Source organism: Mirounga leonina, unplaced genomic scaffold, assembly GCF_011800145.1.
Source record: "Mirounga leonina isolate KUSES-001 unplaced genomic scaffold, KU_Mleo_1.0 Mir_376, whole genome shotgun sequence".
NCBI classification, from domain to species: domain Eukaryota; kingdom Metazoa; phylum Chordata; class Mammalia; order Carnivora; family Phocidae; genus Mirounga; species Mirounga leonina.
The window spans coordinates 4254214-4273626 of NW_023270718.1; the positions used below are offsets into that span (position 1 = coordinate 4254214).

At 55.6% G+C, this 19413-nt stretch overlaps 2 protein-coding genes across 2 annotated transcripts; one reads left to right on the top strand and one right to left on the bottom strand.

Moving 5' to 3' along the window:
* Positions 1 to 903: 903 nt before the first annotated feature.
* SYNGR4 (synaptogyrin 4) lies at positions 904 to 8032 on the top strand. Its single transcript, XM_034986564.1, has 4 exons — positions 904 to 996; positions 5916 to 6153; positions 7341 to 7480; positions 7799 to 8032. Exons 1-4 carry the CDS (start codon positions 904 to 906, stop codon positions 8030 to 8032), a joined length of 705 nt encoding a protein of 234 aa, XP_034842455.1.
* A 2706-nt stretch (positions 8033 to 10738) lies between these two features.
* On the bottom strand, positions 10739 to 19375 carry KDELR1 (KDEL endoplasmic reticulum protein retention receptor 1). The gene is made up of 5 exons (XM_034986905.1): positions 19094 to 19375; positions 18340 to 18440; positions 17831 to 17989; positions 12719 to 12971; positions 10739 to 11516 (listed from the first exon to the last, which is right to left on the bottom strand). The coding sequence occupies exons 1-5, from the start codon at positions 19182 to 19184 to the stop codon at positions 11482 to 11484; spliced, it is 639 nt and encodes a 212-aa protein (XP_034842796.1). The 5' UTR covers positions 19185 to 19375; the 3' UTR covers positions 10739 to 11481.
* Positions 19376 to 19413: the final 38 nt, after the last annotated feature.

Sequence of the window (19413 nt, forward strand, 5' to 3'; positions counted from 1 at the left end):
CTCTGGTTCAGACCTCCCAGGGGTTCTTTTTTTTTTTTTTTTAAGATTTTATTTATTTATTTGAGACAGCGAGAATGAGAGAGAGAGCATGAGATGGGGGAGGGTCAGAGGGAGAAGCAGACTCCCCGCCGAGCAGGGAGCCCGATGCGGGACTCGATCCTGGGACTCCAGGATCATGACCTGAGCCGAAGGCAGTCGCTTAACCGACTGAGCCACCCAGGCGCCCCAGACCTCCCAGGGATTCTGATCTACATTCTGGCACCCCTTGGTCCCTGGAAAATCCTACCCGCCGCTTCTCACCCAGAGAACACAGTCCTTAGAATGAACCCCCTGGCTCCTGGGTCAGGGATGTGACCCCAGTCTCCCAGCCCCCCCCCCACTCCTCACCCTGCACCTCCACCTCTGGGACCCCAGGCAGCCCCCTCATCTGGCAGCCTCCTCGGCCTGCATTCCTGACCCCTGGGATGGGGTCCCCCATCCCCCATTCTGGGACCCCATCAACTCCTTCACACTGTACCCCCATGTCTGGAATTCTCAGGAGCTCCCTTACCCTGTGCCCCATTCATGGGACCCTCAGCCAGCCTCTCACCCTGCACGTCCACCTCTGGGAGCCCCAGCAGCCCCTTCACCCCCAAGCCCCAACTCCTCAAGCCCTTGTAGACCCATCACCCCACACAACCCCATTCTTGGGACCCCCCAGAACCCTCTACCCCATGCCCCTATTCCTGGGACCCCTGGCAGCTCCTTCACCCCACACCTCTGACTCTGACCTCCCACCATCCGTCTTGTCTTGCAGCAGCTGAGCCCAGGGTGGGCCTGCAGCCCCTGGACGGCAGCGACCAGCCGGTGGTACCCAGCGTCCCCACTCACACCCCCCAGGACGGCAGAAGCAGAGCAGCTGCCATGCACATCCCTGAAAGCCTCCAGGACCTGGCTGACGGTGAAGCCGTGCAGTTTCTGAAGAGGCCAAAGACGATCATCCGGATCATTGGAGGGGTGAGGCCCTCCTGTGGCCCGACTGCCCCATGGGTGACAGGAAACAGGAGTTCTCACCTCTCAGACACAGTGTGGAGGGAGTGGGGGGGGGTGTAGGGGGAGGAAGCGGCCAGATTGGGAGAACAAAACAAAAGGGAGCTAATCATTGAAGTCACCTTTTACTGAGCACCTCACTCTAGGCCCTGTGCTACTCTGAGCGCTTATTAACTCTCAGAGGAAGAAACAACACTTCCAAGTACGTGCTATGCGTCCCATTTTTGAGATAAGAAAACTGAGCATCAGAGAAAGTTAAATCACTTTTTATTTTATTTTTTTTTAGAAATCATTGTTTAAAGGCTGCACTGTCCAATGGGGTCGCCACAAGCCACATGTGGCTATTGCAATTTAAACTAATTAAATAAAAGATTTCATTTTGAAAGGTGGTCACAGTGGCCACCTTTCAGATGCCCACCAGCCACACGTGGACAGTGGATCTAGAGCATTTCCACCATGGCGGAAAGTTCCACTGGACAAGTGTTGGCTAAGCGCACACAGTAAGAGGCAGGGCCAGGATTCAAACCGGGATCTGTGAAATGCCAGAGCCTGTTCATTTTGCACCTCTCAGACAAGGCCCAGGACAGGAGCAGGGGCCGGGCCCTGGGGGAAGGAAGAGGTACGCAGAGGGGGACGAGAGTACGTCATGTAGAGCTAAGATACCAGGCATTGGGGGAGGGGTCACTGTGGGCCAGGCACTGTGCCAAGCGAGGGCTTTATAGGTGTTTGATCATTAATTACCACATTCCCAGAGTCAAGGCACCCGGGCTCAAATCTTCATTCAGCCCAGACTCGGCTGTGTGACCTGGAGCCAATCACAGAGCCTCTCTGGACCTCAGTCCCTGAGGGGGTTAGAGCTGTGGATCTGGGCTTTGGGCTTGGCCAACTCCCCTGCTCTCCTTTGACAGAGCTGGAAACTGAGGCCCAGGGAGATGATGAGACTTGACTGGGGTCATGGGAGCAGGTGGATCAAATCCAGGGTCCTAACCCAGAGCTTCTCCTTCCTACCCCTTCTGGAACCTGGAGAAGGATCCCAAGGGCCTGGCTTAGAATCCTGGCTCGGCCACATGCTGCCCACGTGGGATGGCACACTCCCTGCTTTGCCTGGGCCGCGCCTGGTTGAATCAGCTCTAGTGTCACCCTTCATTCCCAAAAGTGCCCTGTTTTGGTGGATAATGTACCCAGTCACCCTATGTCTGTGTGACCTTGAGAAAGTGACTTGACTTCTCTGAACCTCTCATACCCTCATGTGTAAGAAAAGGCCCTGATACCATGCTCGTAGGAAAAACTGTTCTGAAAGTGAAACCAGTTTATGTCCCTAAACTGATAAGCATGGGCCTGGAAAGTATTAATCATGCTTTAAATAGCGATTATTATTAAGGACACGTCACTTCTGTGAGCAAGGAGAGGGATGGGCTTGGGGGGCCGAGGGTGATGGGGACTCGTGTACATTGCCATTCCTCCCCAGGGGAAGAGGGGAATTAGGAATTCCACGTCCCAGTTCCGAGTCCCTCATGGGCATTAGCTCTTCCGCTCCTCACCATGACCCGATGACATGGCCGTTAACTACCCCTGTTCAACCCAAGGGGAAACTGAGGCTCACGGAGGTTGAGTGGCTTGCCCAAGGTCATCACCCAGCTGGCGAGCAAGTCAAAGGATTCTCACACCTCCAAAGCTTTGGAAGGAAAAGCGGGTGGCAAGGGAGGAGGCCCAGCTGGCGTGGACAGGCGTGGGGAAGGGGGAGGGCAGGCCACAGACCGTGCCAGACGTTTTGGTCACGGACTTTGCCCGCCGCCTCCATCCTCCCTCCCTCCCGCCCGCCCTCGTCCTTCCCCCCTGGCCTGGCTCCTCGGTAGGGAGTCTCTGGGCAGCTGGTGCTCTTGTCCTTCTCACTGCCGCCTGCCTGCTGGTGCCTTAACTGATGGATCTTTGCTCTTTCCCTGGGGACAGGCCAAGGAGGGCATGGAAGGAAATTGGACTCTGGCTTCAGGGGGTTGGGTCCCCCCTCTGCCCAGCTGAGCCCCCTCCCTGAGTCTCCAGTGCCCGGTGCTCACACCACAGCCCAAGGTTTTCGGGGTCAGTGGACGAACAGCCCACAGGCTCAGAAGTCAGGAGGGCCAGATCCCAGTACCCCCTGCTTTGCTGACTGACCTTGAGAGGACACTTCCCATCTCTGGCCAATCATGAGAACCATCATCAGGCCTAGGCCCCCACCCCCTCTTCACAGCACCGAGACAGACTGGGAAACCGAGGCTCCAAGAGGCGAATGATTTGCCCAAGGCCACACAGCTGACGGAGCTGGATGCGTCTGGCTCTTTCCACTCCACTATAATGGCTTCGATTTATCACCTGTGAAACAGAAATGAATCAGTGACGTCTACCACGTGGGGCTGGTTCGAGGGAGGTAGTGCAGGTAAAATGGATACAGGCTCGAGTGATCGATGGGCCTTCCAGTCCTTGACCTGGCTCTGTCCCCAAGCAGCAGAGCGAGATGCTCCCCTTCTGTGGACTCCTAGCTCCAAAACCAGGAATGGATGTGAACAGCCTTGGATAATGCTAAAGTGCCAGACGAAAGAGGGACTGGTTGTCATTGTTATATTATGATTTGTATTCAGAGAAGGCAATTAAGGGAAAGGATAGAGGAGGATGGACAAAGGCTGAGGAGTTTAGGGGTTGATCCTTTGCCTCCTCCATCCCTATCTGAAGGGCAGGGCAGGAACAAAGAAGGGTCCAAAGTGACTCCTTCACAAAACACATTGGCTGAGGTCCAAGCTGGTGGTGGGGATAGAAGAGAAGGGTCCCCTATCCAGGAGGAGTTCAAATCCTAGTGAATTCCTTCCCCTCACCTACTCCCCCACTCCCGTCCCCAACACCGCCACATCCAATCATTCACCAAGTCCAATTTTACGTCCTAAATATCACGGGACTCCAGAGCTCTGACCTCAGCTCAGGCCTCAACTTTTCTGCCTGGGCCTTCCTACCAATCCCCTTTGTGGTCTGTTGGTCTCTCTCTCTATCTATCTCTCGTCTTGCCCCCTCCAACCCATCGCAAACCTGGAGATTTTTCTCTGACTCCAGGGCCAAGTCTGACCCCGGCCACCCTCTGCTCAGAACCCTTCCACACCTGAAGTTAAATCCAAGTAAGAAATTTCACTTTCCATGGCTCCCAAGTCCAGGCCCCTCCATCTGGTATTCAAGGCCTCTGAGGCTCTGGCTCCGGCCCACTTTTCCAGCCTCATCTCACCCTCCATCCCTTCAGTGAGATTTCTGTCCAGTCCCTGAAGGAGCCCCATTCTGCAGCATCTGGCTTTTGCACACACAGTTTGCCCCCCCCCCAGGAATGTCCTTCGTCCCCGTCTGCCTGAAAATCTCCTCATTCTTTAATGTGCAAGTCAGACCTCACCTTATTTCCTCCTAAATGCAACCCCACGACTTCCAAACTGGCTCAAACCTTGACCCAGGCCACAGCCTCCTCTCTGGCCTCCTGACCTCCAGTCTCACCCCCTCCAGTCTGTCTCTACCCAGGCCTCAAATCCGCCCCTGCCCTCCCCTGCTCGCAACTCTGCTGTGGCTCCCTATTGCCCTCCAGACAACTTTTCTCGTCCTGCGTCACTCCGTACAGCCATCACCTCTTCCAGAAAGCCTCCCTGGAGCAACTTCTACCACCCACCATACACACACCAGTTCCTTCCATATCTGGCGTGGACCTTACCCCATGGCATGGTGACAATCTGGGGGCAAGTCACTGGAGCTTAAACCTTTCACTGAGTAGCACTGCTAGGAACCCTGCCCTCCAAACGGCTGATTTCAGCTTGAGGCAGTACAGCAGGGCCTTAAAGCAGGCTCCAGAGCTGGGCAGCTTCCATTCAAACCCAGGTACCCGCACCTGCCAGCCGATTGGCTTTGGGCAACTCCTCAGCCTCTCGGTGCCTTGGATCCATTATCTAAAGCGATGGGGCTGTTAGTAGTACCCACATCCTAGGGTGGCTATGAGGCTGGCTCAGGCTCGGGCTCACGCTCGTGGGGTACTTCAGTGGCATTTAATACGTAAACACCGCAGAAGACAAGCGCAGACGCAGACTGTTGTACTAGAGGATGCTGTCTGCAGCATGTACAGGCGAGACGCTGCCGGATCACTGAAGCTATGCTGGCTTTTTAAAAAAAAGTCCTGAAGCAAAAAAAAGGAAGGAAGGAAGGAAAGAAAGAAAAGACAAAAAAAAATAGTAACGTTTGTTAGATACTGAATGTTACATCTCTCCCTGTACTTTTGTGTGTGTGTTTGGAGTACTTCACAAATTTATTTTAACAAATTAAGAGGAACGAGGTGAGCAGGGAGGGGGGAGGAAGAAGTTGCTGGCTGAGGGAAGGGCCTGCAGGCAGAGGATAATCATGGGTAGCAAATGCTTCCGGAGCTCCTCACGTGTCCCAGGCGCTGCGCTACGCATTTTGTATTAGTACCCGGGTTTGGTGGCACGTACCTGGTTGGGGTGGCAGAAGGGGAGCATGGGGGAGGTGGGGAGAGGGCGAGGGAGTGGGGAGAGAAAGATGAAATTGGAAGAGCGAGTCCAGTACAGACCACGCAGGAAGGCAGGGTGTGAAAGGACCTCTGTGGGGGCTTGCGGGAGACAAGCAGAGGGGTTGAGACTGGAGGCAGGAGGCCAGGAAGGAGGCTGGGGTGAGGTTCTACAGGGGAGAGGATGAGGCCCAAACTAGGATGGAGAGAAGAGGGGTAAGGAGCAATAGGGATCGTCTTGGAAGCCCTGAGGATGTGACAGGGAGAGGAGCGGGGCCCACCATTCCCAGACAGGGACCCTGGAGGATGCACGGTTTGGGTAAATGCTGAGCTCCGCTCGGGTCCGCTGGGAACGCCCCTCCTGCACCACCAGGTCTTCTCCCTCATCATCTTCTCTTCCCTGCTGACCGACGGCTACCAGAACAAGACTGAGTCTTCGAAGCTCCACTGCGTCCTCAATAGCAACAATGTGGCCTGCAGCTTCGCTGTGGGAGCCGGCCTCCTGGCCTTCCTCAACTGCCTGACCTTCCTCGCCCTGGACGCCCACGAGAGCTGCATCGGCAACACCCGCTTCAAGACGGCCTTCCAGCTCCTAGACTTCATCCTGGCTGGTGAGCCCCCTGGGACTGATCCTAGGGCCCCCGGGACACCTCCCTTCCCCACCCAGCCGGCCCACCGTCCTCCACACGTGACCTGAGCCCTCACCCCTCCCTTCTGGAAGCTCTTCCGCACCTGCTGTTTCCCCCCAGGGAATTATTACTCATCCTTTAGACTCAGTGTAAGGGTTACCTCTTCTGACCCCCAGGCTAATTCTAGAAGCCTCCCTTCTGCCCTGCTTTTTCCTCGCATTCACCTCCCTTCTTCACAGAACATTTCTTGAAAAGCCCCCCGGGGGCAGGAGGTGGGGTTCCAGCACGGAGCCAGGCAGACCTGAGTTTGAAATCTCAACTCGGGCGCCTGGGCGCCCTGTGGGTTCGAGCGGCTCTCTTCCCCTCTCTGAGCTTCAGACGCTGGGATGAAAACCTCCACAATGCAGGGCTTTTTCGGAGCATGAAAGGAGAGAAAGGAGGCCTGGAGTAATGTTGACCTTTTCTGGGCACTTCCCACATGTCAGGCACAGAGCCAGAGGCCCCACGTGCCTTGTGTCATGGACTCCTCAGACCCACCTGAGGAGGGAAGGCCTGCTCCTACCCCCATTTTGCAGAGGAGGAAACTGAGGCTTGAGGAGATTATGTAATTGGGCACACAGAAGCTGAGGGGCAGTTCCAGGCTTCAAAGCAAAGTCTCGCCTCCTAACCACTGCCCAGTACTCTAGATAGAGCCTGGCACACAGGAAGCGCCAAATAAATGAGTTCCTTTTCCTCAGACCCTGGGGTTCCCTCCTCTCAGTCTGACCTCAACCTCCTCCCCACCTCCTCCTCCCCGCTCCGCACCAGGCCGATCCCAGCATCTCAGGGCTGGGAGGGCCCTCAAGGTTATTGAATCCAGGGCCGTCCAGGAGAACTTTCTGTGAAGATGGGACTGTCCCATCCCTGCATTCCCCAGTAGGGGAGCCACTGGCCACATGGGGCCACTGAGCGCTTGAAGTGTGGCCTGTCAACAGAGGAGCTGGGTTTTTAAATCCTATTTTAATTGATTGAAATGCAGACAGCCACACGTGGCCAGTGGGCTCTGGTAGCGGACAGCGCGGCAGTGCGCTTTATGGAGGGCTGGGAGGGAGAGGCCACCCGGCCGGACCCCAGCCCCACCCGCCCTGAGCCAGGCTCCCCCTGCCCCTCTTCTCTCCTGCGACCCCCAGTCCTGTGGACAGGCATCTGGTTCGTGGGTTCCTGCTTCCTGGCCAATCAGTGGCAGCATTCGCCACCCAAAGGGTTCCTCCTGGGAAGCAGCGGCGCCAAGGCCGCCATCACCTTCGCTTTCTTCTCCATCTGCATCTGGGTGAGGATGGGCCCCCTGTGGGGGGCGGGGCTGGGGGGCCAGAACATTCCCGTGCTCACTCAGCTCCCCTGGGAGTGGGGCAGGGCTCCTCCCAGGGCCTCTGCTAGTCTTCTCTGTGACTGGACAAACTGGAAAGAGGCCTCCCCTTACCCCATGCAGATGCAGCCCAACATTAGGCATCGTGCTGTGTGCCCTTGTGCAGTGAGCAGTGAACACAACTGTACCCTGGCCTCCCTCCCAGGCCAGTCCCCGGCCCCGGTCCCTCTCCTCCCCTGCCTAACCCAAGCCAGCCTCTGGCATGCCCTTTCCTGCCCGCAGATATTCCAGGCCTACGCGGCCCTCCACGATCTCCGGAATGATACTTCCGTCCCTTACAAGCGCTCCCTGGATGAGGGTGGCGTGGTGCTGACCACCCTCTCCCCACCTTCTGCCGCCAGCCCTGCTAACACGCCCACCACTGGCCCCAACAACCCGAGTTATGCCAGTTCTGCCCTGCCCCCCTATCTGACCACTCCGAAGGCCCCCCGCCTCGCTATGATGCCCGACAACTGAACATCCTCCTCCACATCAGTAAAGAGATAATCCTCCCTCCGGAAGGGTTTCTGAAAACAGCCCTCTGTCCTTCTCATGTCTGTTCCTCTCTGGTCTTTTGAGTGGCCAGGGGTGGGGAGAAATCCTACGAGGTCACTTCAGGGGTCTCTGCACTGCACGGGGCCAAACTTCCCATACCACCTCCCAGACTCTCCATCTGGTGCCACTGGGACGACAGTACACCCCAGTGACAGGAAGGGGACATCGCTTTTGGCCCCTTCAATCCTCACCCTGGCCAGAGGAAAGAGGCACGAGGTGCCCTGACGCAAGGTCGGGCAAGCTCACATGCAGAGAGAAAATGCTTCTGCCCATGGAGAGAGCACTAGGAAGAACCAGGGCCAACACTGGGGGCAGTCCTTCCACTCACCCCAGTGACAAGACCCAACTCAAAACCAAGGAACAGGGGACGGCGAGTCCGTGAATGAGATCAGGGCAGAGCATTGTCTGCAAACGTTTGCGAGACTGTCTTGGGGATTTATTCTAGAACCCAGAAGGCAACTGGGGACTTGGGCACAAGATGAGCAGGTGACCCCAGTGAGTGAAGCACTCATTAAGGGAGTAGCAGGGACAGGGGCCACATCTCGGAGTGGCAGCTTTCACTCAGCACCCACCATTCAGCACCACGCACCTGGGGTGTCTAGGGCAGCACTGTCCGATTAATACGTCGTGCAAGCCAGGGGGCCGTGGGAGGGGCCGCAGAATATTAAACTGTCTAGTAGCCACATTGAGAAAAGCAGGATGAAACAAGTGAAATTAACTTTCATGTATTTTATTTAACCCAATATATCCAAAATATTATCATTTATTTTATTTCAACACGTCCTAGGTATAAAAATCGAGCTCTCTTACATTCTTTCCTACAAAATTTCTGAAATCTGCAGACAGCCCATCTTAATCTGGACCCGCCACATTTCAAGTGCTAATGGTTGCATGGAGCCAATGGCTACTGTATGGGACAGCAAAGTTCTAGAACCTTCTGTTTTTTTCTAGAACAATCAGAAATCCACTTCTTTTTATGTGGAGTTTGTTGGCAACGAATAGAAAGAAAAACTGTTAATGTTATGCAGGCCAAACAAAACCAACCCACACGAGGGCCACCGTGGCCTGCAGAGCATTCATTTACAAACTGGACAAAGGGATGCCAGTCGTGGGGGCGGGGGTCACATGGGGGTTCTATGGTCCCTTCTTTTTTTTTTTGAGGTTTCCTGTGTGGCAGTCCCCATGCTTGCTCCTTAAGGTACAAAAATAAGTAGGATATGGTCCCTGTGGGCATCTTGGGAAAAGAGCAGCTGGGCCGCAGAGTGGGCAGTGTTCTGAGGTTCGAAACAGGAAGTCTCTGAGTACTAGTCCCAGCTCCGTCACTAGCTGGATAAGCTGGGATGTGGCCCTTCATTTCTCCGGGCCAAGCTGTCTTGGCTGGAAAACTAAAGACTCAGACCAGATTTCGATTGATGGTGTTCAGACTGCACACGGAGAGGTGCCACCCCCCCGCCCCCCGAATCACCCCAAGCGGCACTGTTCCTCCGTCTTCCCACTCAGGCTTCTGGGTAAAATTCCTGTAAACAGAAGGTGCCTTGGCTTACAAGAAAGAAGCAAAAACAGTTGAAAAACTACATAGAGGTGGCTAAATGCGCAGGCTGCGGCATCGGGAAGCTCAGGGACAAACGCCACCTCTGCCCCTTGCCCCTAGGCCCTGGTTTCCTCCTACTACTCAAACTACCCCCCTTCAGGGGTGCTGTTGGGGTCCAGCAGCCTCATCCATGCAACACACACTGCCAGGCACGCGGGCTTGGGAAACTCCAGCTACCCACCTGCCGAAGCTTCCAGAGCCATCCGACAGAACTGAACATGGCTCGGGAAGGTCTTGGCGGACATCTAGGGAGCCATCCTGAACCAGGGGGCAAAACTCCAAAAGCCTGACAAGGTCCAGGCAGCTAACGCAAGTGAAGGAGATAATAGGCCAGGTGTGAAGCCGATCAGGAGGGAGACGTGGAAAATATTTGGCTTTTCTTTTAACTCCATGAAACAAAAACAAAAAATGCCCGTGTCAGCCCGATAATAAATGGTAGCAACCCCTCGGCCAAGTCCTGGGGATGGTGATGGAAGGCTCACATCTCTTCCATTCAGCTCCAGCCATCTGTTGCCACCCGGAAGCGAGGACCCAGCATTGTCAGGTTGATGGATTTTTTTTCAAGAGAAGCCAGAAATCCAGATTTCAATGTGGAAATCTGATTTCTAAAGGCTGGCAACAGATTCCATTTATTTATTTATTTTTTCTTTTTAAAGAAAACAGAGTGGCTCAACAAAATGCCAAATGAGGGCAGGACAGGGGCTGCCCACTGGTAACCTCTACAACACATGCTCTTGAAGGTCCTCTGCAGTCCTGGGATTCGGGAGAACTGCCAGGAAAGTTCTGTGCCAAGATAAAGAGAATCTTCAAGATTTTCTTCTCTTTCCCACCACCCCGCCCCCCGAAACCTCTTCCCCATCACAGCCGTGAGGAGTGAGGGTGCAGCTCAGAGGTTTGCTCAGAGCAAACTTGGGGAACCCAGTTTCTCACCTGTCTGCTCCTCCCAGGCCTCAATCGCCTGCAGGCTGTCGATGGGATAAAGGAGAAGCAGAGAGAGGGGCCGGGAGGGACCCCATAAACACCAGAGAGAGGGCAAGGAGTAGCGAAAGAGGCATCATTTTCCTCGGTTTATTTCAAGAGAACAAAGAATCAACCATCAATTCTGTACAAAAATGTGGCTGTTGAACCACAGTGACCCTCAGGCCAACCCCCTTTGCCATGTCTGGCCCCCTCGCCCCCCGCTAAATTGTCAAAAAATGAGGACAAGACCAAAAAACCCCAAACTCTGGAAAAAAATTATATTGAAAAGTCAGGGAGACCGTCCCTCCCCTCCTCCCTCTCCCCAGTCCTGAACTTTGGGGGGTTTGGCGGGGAGGTTGTGTTCTTGGCCACGGTGGGAGGTCAGACAGGCGGGTATGTGCAGGTTTAGTGTTTGGCAACGGGCAGAGCTGGGGGGTAGGGTCTGCAAGGGAGCCGAGGGGCTTTGGGGGAGGGAAAAGATCTCCGACCCTGCCCCGCCCCACAGGACACTCAAAAACAGTTTATAAAAATCAGGGGCCAGAGAGTAGAAGAGAAAGGAGTCATCAGAATCAAAAACTAAATAGTGGAAAGATTTTTTTTTTTCTTCTCTAAAAGGCAAAAAACTACAAACACCCCAGGTCCTGAGCTCCCCAAGACTTGGGTCCTCCACCACCCCCCTGAAACCCGGCAGAAGGGGGGCCAGGGAGTGCGGAGAGGTTGGTTCTTTAAAAAGTCACCCCTGGACGGGAAGGCTCTTCGTTGTTCGCACCTTCCTCCACCTCTCGCGGGCCGCCGAGGAGAGGGATGGCCAGGCCCAGGGCTACGCCGGCAAACTCAGCTTCTTCCCCTTCAGGACTGCGAGGAGACAGAGCGGGCAGGCATTACCGGGGGGGCCCTGGGGCGGGGACAGCCTCCCACGCCCGCTTGGATGCTCGGCTGGTGGAGCGGCCGGGAGGGTCAGCCGCAGGGCCCCACATCATAAGCTGGGAGGACAGGCCTGAATTGCCCAGGGGTGGGCTGAGTGATGCAGGCAAGAGGCACCTAGGGGTCTCAGAAGGACAGGGTCCAAGGGCCTGGTAGGGCTGGCCAGGTGCCACCGCCCCCCCGCTGCCCCCCCCCCCCCCCCGCCCAGCCTGGAGGCCGCAGGCTGGCCTCCACGCTCTGCCCTTACTGTCCCCTCTTTCCCTCCTCATTTCTCAGCTCCCTGCTCCCATCGCCACCTCCTCAGACCACCCCCCCATATAAAGCAGCCCCCTCACCCTCCCCGGTTGCTCACTGACCCAACCCTGGTTTCTTTCTCTCTTGCTGTTTGCAACCATCTCTCTCTCCTTGTTCATTCACTATCACCTCCAGATTAGAACACAGGGGAGGGGAGGGCCACCTTTTTTCCTTCTGCTGCACACCCAGAGCCTAGCCCCGGCCAGGGACACAGAAAGTGCTCAACACATTTGTTGGATGGTTGAATGAATGAATGAATGAACGAATGTATGAATCTTGGTGGGCCTGAGTCCCTGAGGGTGAGGACAGAGACCAAGCAACAGAGAGGAGCCTCTCCCTCCTCTGAGCGCTACTGGGGTCGGGGAGGTAGGAATTCTGATCCTTTATGGGACCTGGAACCTCAGGGTGGGAAGAGGCCCTAGGACAGATTCTGAGAGAGGAAAAGTCAGAGGCCACTCCTGCCCGCTCTTTGTCCTGTCTCTTTGTCCTCCAAAGGCCCAGGGGCTGGGGAGAGGGATGCCCGCTCTTTGTGGGGTCAAGGGAGGACGCTGCTCTGCAAGCAGGCCGCAGCCCCCACCCCACCCCACACCTCCAAGGCCTCGCTGCTCTTTGCTCGGGGACACACGGGCGAGGAGAACAATGCCTTGCTTCTTAGGTAGGCAGGGGCTGGAGGTCCGAATTCCCAGGAGGGCGGTGAGCCTGGGACCCCAGAAGCTGGGAGAGGAAGCCTGCCCTCCCTCGAGGGCTACAGGGCCGGGGAGACGGAGCCTGGGCCCCAGAGAGGGCGGGAGCTGGGGACGGGGCAGGATGCCCCGCGGCCGGCCCTCCATGCTGGCTACCTTTGGTGATGTAGAGGTAGAAGAAATCGCAGTAGAGGACAGTCTGGACTAGGCCCGCCACGATGGCGATGAGGTCGAAGAAGCCCTCGAAGTGGTAGCGCCAGATCCAGTTGAAGAGATAGAGCGTGCGGTAGACGCCCAGCGCGAACAAGTAGTGGCTGGTGATCGTCTCGGCCTCCCCCGTCTTGCTCACCATGAACAGCTGGGGCAGGATGGCTACCGACTCCAGGTAGATGGAGAAGGTCCAGAGGATCTGTGGGGAACCGAAGAAGCGGGGGCAGAGCGCAGGGTGAGGCGGGAGGGCAGCGGCGGGCGGCCTTGCGGTCACCGGCGCAGGGATGGTGGAGGGAGAACGGGGACAGCGATGCTGAGCGGGGCCAACGGTGATGCCAGACACAGCTCCACCCGCGTCCCTGACTCTCCCACTTAATCCTCGCCACCACCCCTTCAGGGAGAGCCTGTCACTGGCATCCCCATTCTACGGATGAAGAAACTGAGGCCCAGAGATTTGCCCGGGAGCACGTGGCTAGGAAGCAGCGCAGCTGGGACGCAAAGCAAGGGTTTGGAGGCAGTGCTCAGGAGCACTCTGCAGTCATGCCCCTCCCAAGAGGCAGGCCAGGCTGGAATGTTGGCTCTGAGATTTCCCTTCTCTGAGACCTTGGGCAAGAGACCCAGATTCTCTGAGCCTCCACCTCCTTATTTCTAAAATGAGGCTGATTTTCCCACCCTTGCTGGGGTGCTATTCAATGTGTAATCTTTAGAGACATAAATCAGGCTCTGTCACTCCCTGGCTTGAAGTCCTCCAGTCACTGCTTCTTATCACAACCAGAATAAATGCCAAATTCCTAATGGTGGCCTTCGAGGCCCATTCCAGCCTCGTCCCTTACTCCCTCCTTTGCTCTCCAGGATGCAGCCTCCTAGCCGGTACTCCAATACGACACACTCCTTCCTGCCCCAGGGCCTTTGCACTCGCTGTTCCCACAGCTCTCCCCCCAGACTGTCACATTTCGCCTCTTCCACCTCCTTGCAGCCTCGTTCATCCATCACCTGTGAGAGAGGCCTCCCCTGACCAGTCCTACCCCCAGGACTGTCACATCACCCCCCTCTGTTCTCCTTCCTGGCAGCTCTCAGCAGAACAAGAGTGAGCTCCACGAGGCCCAGGATCCTACATCTTGTTCACTCTGTGGCCACGGAGCCAGGCACATATCTGATGCCTGAATGAACGAGTGAGTGAATGGGAGCAAGCCCCCCGTGGGCTTGTCTGTTGCCGGCCACCATTTAGAAAGCAGTGACAATCATCACTTGTGGGCAGGACAGGGCATCGTAGGAGGGGGAAGGAGAGACTGCAGACATCTGTCAGCTCCTTCTCAGTCCACAGCAACCTGAAAGTCCCACCTGGGGTGACTTTTGGTCTGCAGACCCATCGAAACCACCCCTCAGAGAACGAGGCCAGGTGGCAGGTGGGGCTCCTCCTCAGTTGTTTTGGTTTCGTGGGAGAAAAGGGGGGAACATCAAGAGTGCATTCGTAACAACTCACGCTTACATAGCATTTCCATATCCAAGGCACTGCTCTACCACCTTATGGGTATTAACTGGCTTATGTCTTAATCCCAGGAGGTGAATCCTATTGTTATCCCCATTATACAGAGAAGAAGACTGAGGCCCAAGGTCACACAGCCACAATATGGGTAGAAATAGACTCCTACCCAGGCACTGGACTCCAGCATTCACTCCCATGATCACTCAGGATCCTCCAGCGCGCCTCTTAGCAAGTCAGGTGTATTGAGGCTCTCAAAAAACATCCCCATTAAATTGATGCACGCCCAGCTGTTACCCCTGGGGTCACCCTTGGAGAAGAGGATTATGACAGAAGAGGAGACGGAAGGTCACATTTTCATTGTGTTCATTTCTCTATTCGTGATGTCTGAATTCTTTTTTTTTTTTTTTAAGATTTTATTTATTTGACAGAGAGAGAGACAGCGAGAGAGGGAACACAAGCAGGGGGAGTGGGAGAGGGAGAAGCAGGCTTCCCGCTGAGCAGGGAGCCCGATGTGGGGCTCGATCCCAGGACCCTGAGCCGAAGGCAGACGCTTAACGACTGAGCCACCCAGGCGCTCCCTTTCTTCCTTTCTTTTTTAAGGTTTTATTTATTTATTTGAGAGACAGAGCACAAGCGGGGAGGAGGGGCAGAGGGAGAGGGAGAAACAGGCGCCCTGTGATGTCTGAATTCTTAAAGAATAATTTGCGTCCATGATTCAAAAATACTTTTTTTTAGGGGCGCCTGGGTGGCTCAGTCTTTAAGCATCTGCCTTTGGCTCAGGTCATGATTCCGGGGTCCTGGGATCAAGCCCTACATGGAGCTCCCTGCTCAGCGGGAAGCCTGCTTCTCCCTCTCCCACTCCCCCTGCTTGTGTTCCCTCTCTCGCTGTGTCTCTCTCTGTCAAATAAATCAATAAAATCTTAAAAAAATAATAATTTTTTAAAAATTTTTTATTTATTTGCGAGAGAGAGAATGAGAGACAGAGAGCATGAGAGGGAGGAGGGTCAGAGGGAGAAGCAGACTCCCTGCCGAGCAGGGAGCCCGATGCGGGACTCGATCCCGGGACTCCAGGATCATGACCTGAGCCGAAGGCAGACGCTTAACCATCTGAGCCACCCAGGCGCCCAATAATAATAATTTTTTTTAGCACGCACCAGTTAGTATCATGGGCTTTGCGAGCAGGTGGACCTGGGTTCAAATCCTGTGAGCTCTCCCCTCTGAGCCTCACCTTAGTGCCCCAAGAAGTGGGGATGAGGATGTCTGCGTCCTGGGCGGCCAAGGGGTCAGACAGGATGATGACCTATGTGGAATGGCCAGCGCAGAGCTGGACACACAGTGGGTGCCAATACTTTGCACAAGTGACCTCCCCCCTCTGAATGAGGGAACTGCAAAAGCTGGAGTCAAGTGTCCTGGGTTCTGGTCTGGCCACCTCCACCTAAAGCAAGCCCCAGTGCTTTCCCCCTGCCTTTGTTTCCTCATCTGCAAAATGGGTAAGTGCTCCAGGAAAGGGGTGAGGACAGTATGTTTGCAAAGACCAGGACCTACAGCCAAGCCCGAGGTTCCCGCCACGGCGCGGTGCAGCCTCCCTCTGACATTCCTGGGACCTGTGAGCCGACATCGCCCTCGGTCAAATTTGTCTGGCCTGCACAGTGCTTTTGGAAATATATTTTGAGGGGCGCCTGGCTGGCTCAGTCGGTTAAGCGACTGCCTTCAGCTCAGGTCATGATCCTGGAGTCCCGGGATCGAGTCCTGCATCGGGCTCCCTGCTCAGAGGGAAGCCTGCTTCCTCCTCTCCCGCTCTCCCTGCTTGTGTTCCCTCTCTCACTGTGTCTCTCTCTGCCAAATAAATAAATAAATAAAATATTTTTAAAAATAAAATAACAATAAAATAATAATATTCTGGGGCGCCTGGGTGGCTCAGTTGGTTAAGCGACTGCCTTCGGCTCAGGTCATGGTCCTGGAGTCCCAGGATCGAGTCCCGCATCGGGCTCCCTGCTCGGCGGGGAGTCTGCTTCTCCCTCTGACCCTCCCCCTCTCATGTACTCCCTCTCTCTCATTCTCTCTCTCTCAAATAAAAAATAAATAAAAAAATCTTAAAAAAAAAACAACAAAAAAGAAACTTAAAAATAAAAAAAGAAATATAGTTTGAATATGTGGCCAAATTTGCAAGCTCGATCTTTCAGGAAAACTCCTGAATTGTGGCCTCTTTTGAAAACATCAGCACATCTGGCCACTCAGGGCCAGCTTCCTGCAAGGCCGGAGGGGGCCTTGGGGAGGGAAGGCTGCTCTGATTTTCTGATTCCCGCTGGGCCTCAAGGGGTAGGAGATCACAAACTCAGCACAGGCTCTCTCAAAATTCTTCCCAGGAATTTGTACAGGTGCTACCAAAATGCCATGGAATAAAAACCACGACTTTTAGAAGAAGTATCAGCACGGTATTAAACTTCAGTCATTAAACTAACACTGACACAGAACTTGCTACCTAGGGCCAGACACTGTGCTTTACCACTATGAACCTCTCATTAGAACCCTATGAAGAGGGCGCCTGGGTGGCTCAGTCGGTTAAGCATCAGCCTTCAGCTCAGGTCGTGATCCTGGAGTCCCAGGATCGAGTCCCGCATCGGGCTCCCTGCTCGGCAGGGGGTCTGCTTCTCCCTCTGACCCTCTTCCCTCTCGTGCTCTCTGTCTCTCATTCTCTTTCTCTCAAATAAATAAATAAAATCTTAAAAAAAAAAAAAAAACCCTATGAAGAGGGAACTGATTATCCCCATTTTACAGACAAGTAGACTGAGGCCCAGAAAAATAACAGACTTGCCCAAAGTCCCACAGCTGCTGAGTAGTAGAAGCTGGCTTTTGAATCACCCCTGCTCTCTGGTTCCACAGTCTCTATGTTTAACCATGAGACCATGCCACACAATCAGTAAATCCTCACAGTGACCTGGTCGGGACCTTACAGATAGGGAAACTGAGGCATGGAGAGGTCAAGTCACATGCCCAAGGTCACGCTAATAGAAAGTAGCTAATGTGGGATTCAAATCCAAGTAGTCTGGCTCCAGGGCCCCTGTTCCCAATTCCTGAGCTACTCATTAAGCCAATGACCTTGGACAAGTCATTCAGACTCCCTAAGCCTCAGTTGCCTCATCTGTAAAATGGGGCTGCTGTACAAAGAAATGCTTAGAGCAGCACCTGGAATACACTGAGTGCTGCTATTATTGCTTTAATACCATCCAACTCCCGAACCTGTGTGCTGAACTTGTATGTCCTAAAATAAGGAAGTGTGGGGGCGCCTGGGGGGCTCAGTCGTTAAGTGTCGGCCTAAGACTCAGGTCATGATCCCAGGATCCTGGGATTGAGTCCCGCATCGGGCTCCCTGCTCTGCCCCTCCCCCTGCTTATGCTCCCTCTCTGAAATAAATAACTCTCTCTGAAATAAATAACTAAAATCTTTTAAAAAAATAAGTAAATAAAATAAGGAAGTCTGGGCAAACCCTGCACAAGGAAGCCCTTGAGAGGGTCCACTGTCAATAGCTGTTCTGCCACCCACCACTACCAGGACCCTGCCAGGTAGCCTACCTCTAGAGGGGTAAAATCATGGTTGACCAGGAACGCCAGGATGGCCGTGGGAACAACAAGGAACTCCACCCGGAATGTATCGTGGTTCCCATCGTAAGTGGCTTTGAACTTGCTGTAAATCATCCAGACTGTGGTGAAGGAACAGGCAATGTAGACCACCTGCCAAGGGGGGATGACGAGGAGGGCACTTCAGCTCAAAGTGCAGGGCCTGAGCCTCCAAGAGATTGGGACTTAGGAGTCTGGAACCCCGGCCGCTTCCTCCCTCAGACCCAGGAGTCCAGGACCCCAGCCTCCTCCCTCAGACCCAGCAGTCCTTACCCCCAGTCCCTCCTTCCTCACATCCAGGAGTCCTCACCTCCAGCCCCCCTCTCCCTTGGACTCAGGAGTTTGGAACCCCAGCCCCTTCCTCCCCTGGGCCCAGGAAGTCTGGGCTCCATACTCCCTCCTCCCTAGGACCCTCACTTGGCTCCCCCCTCAGGAGGGCCCAGCAGGTGGGGTAGAGCCTTTACCTTCATGCAGGTGTTGTACAGTGAGATGTAGTTGGTGAAGAGGTCCAGGTATCGGGCGGTGAACACCACAGCAAACAGGACCTGGCTCTTCCCTGAAATCCCTGCGGTCCAAAGAGAGAGTGGGGGGTAGGCTGGGAGTGGGCTGCCTGGGGAATAAAGCAAGGCCCAGCGCCTGGGACCAGCCCAGAGTCGGCTCCAGAGTGCAGCTGTCCCTGGAGGCCTCCCCAGCCCTCCCCGCCTGAGCAGGGCCCTTTCCCACGGCCCACAGCCAGGGGGCAGCCCGGCCCCGAAGCTACTCCAGCCCGAGGCTCTGTCCCAGGCTAGGCCTCACGGCCACTCCCGGCCCCCTCAGGGTCCTCCCACAGTCCGGACACAAGGTGGGGCCTCGGAAGGACCCCACTTGACCTCAGCCCCCTGGAAGCGGTCGCCGCTCTCCCGCTCCCTTCCTGGCCGCCACGGTCCACGTCACCAACTCCGGGCCACCTCCCTGCCTGCCACGGTTCCCGGGGCCACCAGAGACGGGCCCGGGGGGAGCTGAATTGGGTGCCAGGAGCCACCCCCACCAAACTGTATGCACCCCTAGTCTGGGGGAGGGAACTGACCCCCCGGTGACCCCGGACTGGAAGGGGGATCCCCAGCAAGCAGCGGGGGGCTGGGTGGGGAGACCCGTCCCCCTCGCGCCTCCAAACCCTTCCCCGAGTCCTGCGATGTCCCCCGCGCTGCCCCCCTTCTCCCGCCCCGCTGGGCGTCTCACCGGCACAAGAGCGGGACTTCCAGATTTTGAGCAGTAGCAAGATGATGGCTAGGAGGTGGGAGAGGTCTCCCAGGAATCGGAAGAGATTCATGCTTTGGGAGGGGGCTCTGGCAGGGCTGGGCTGGCGGGAGGCAGGCTGGAGGGGGTCTGCCCCCCGGGACTGATGTTCTGGCCGGGTAGCTGGGCTGGGGGGGGGGGCGGGAGAGGGGCCCTCGGGTGGGCTCCGCTCCGGGGAGGGGGCTCTGGGAGGGGGAGCCGAAGCCGGAGCTGGTGGCAGAGCAGGAGCTGGGAAGAGGGAGGAGGGCGGGAGGGGGGAGGAG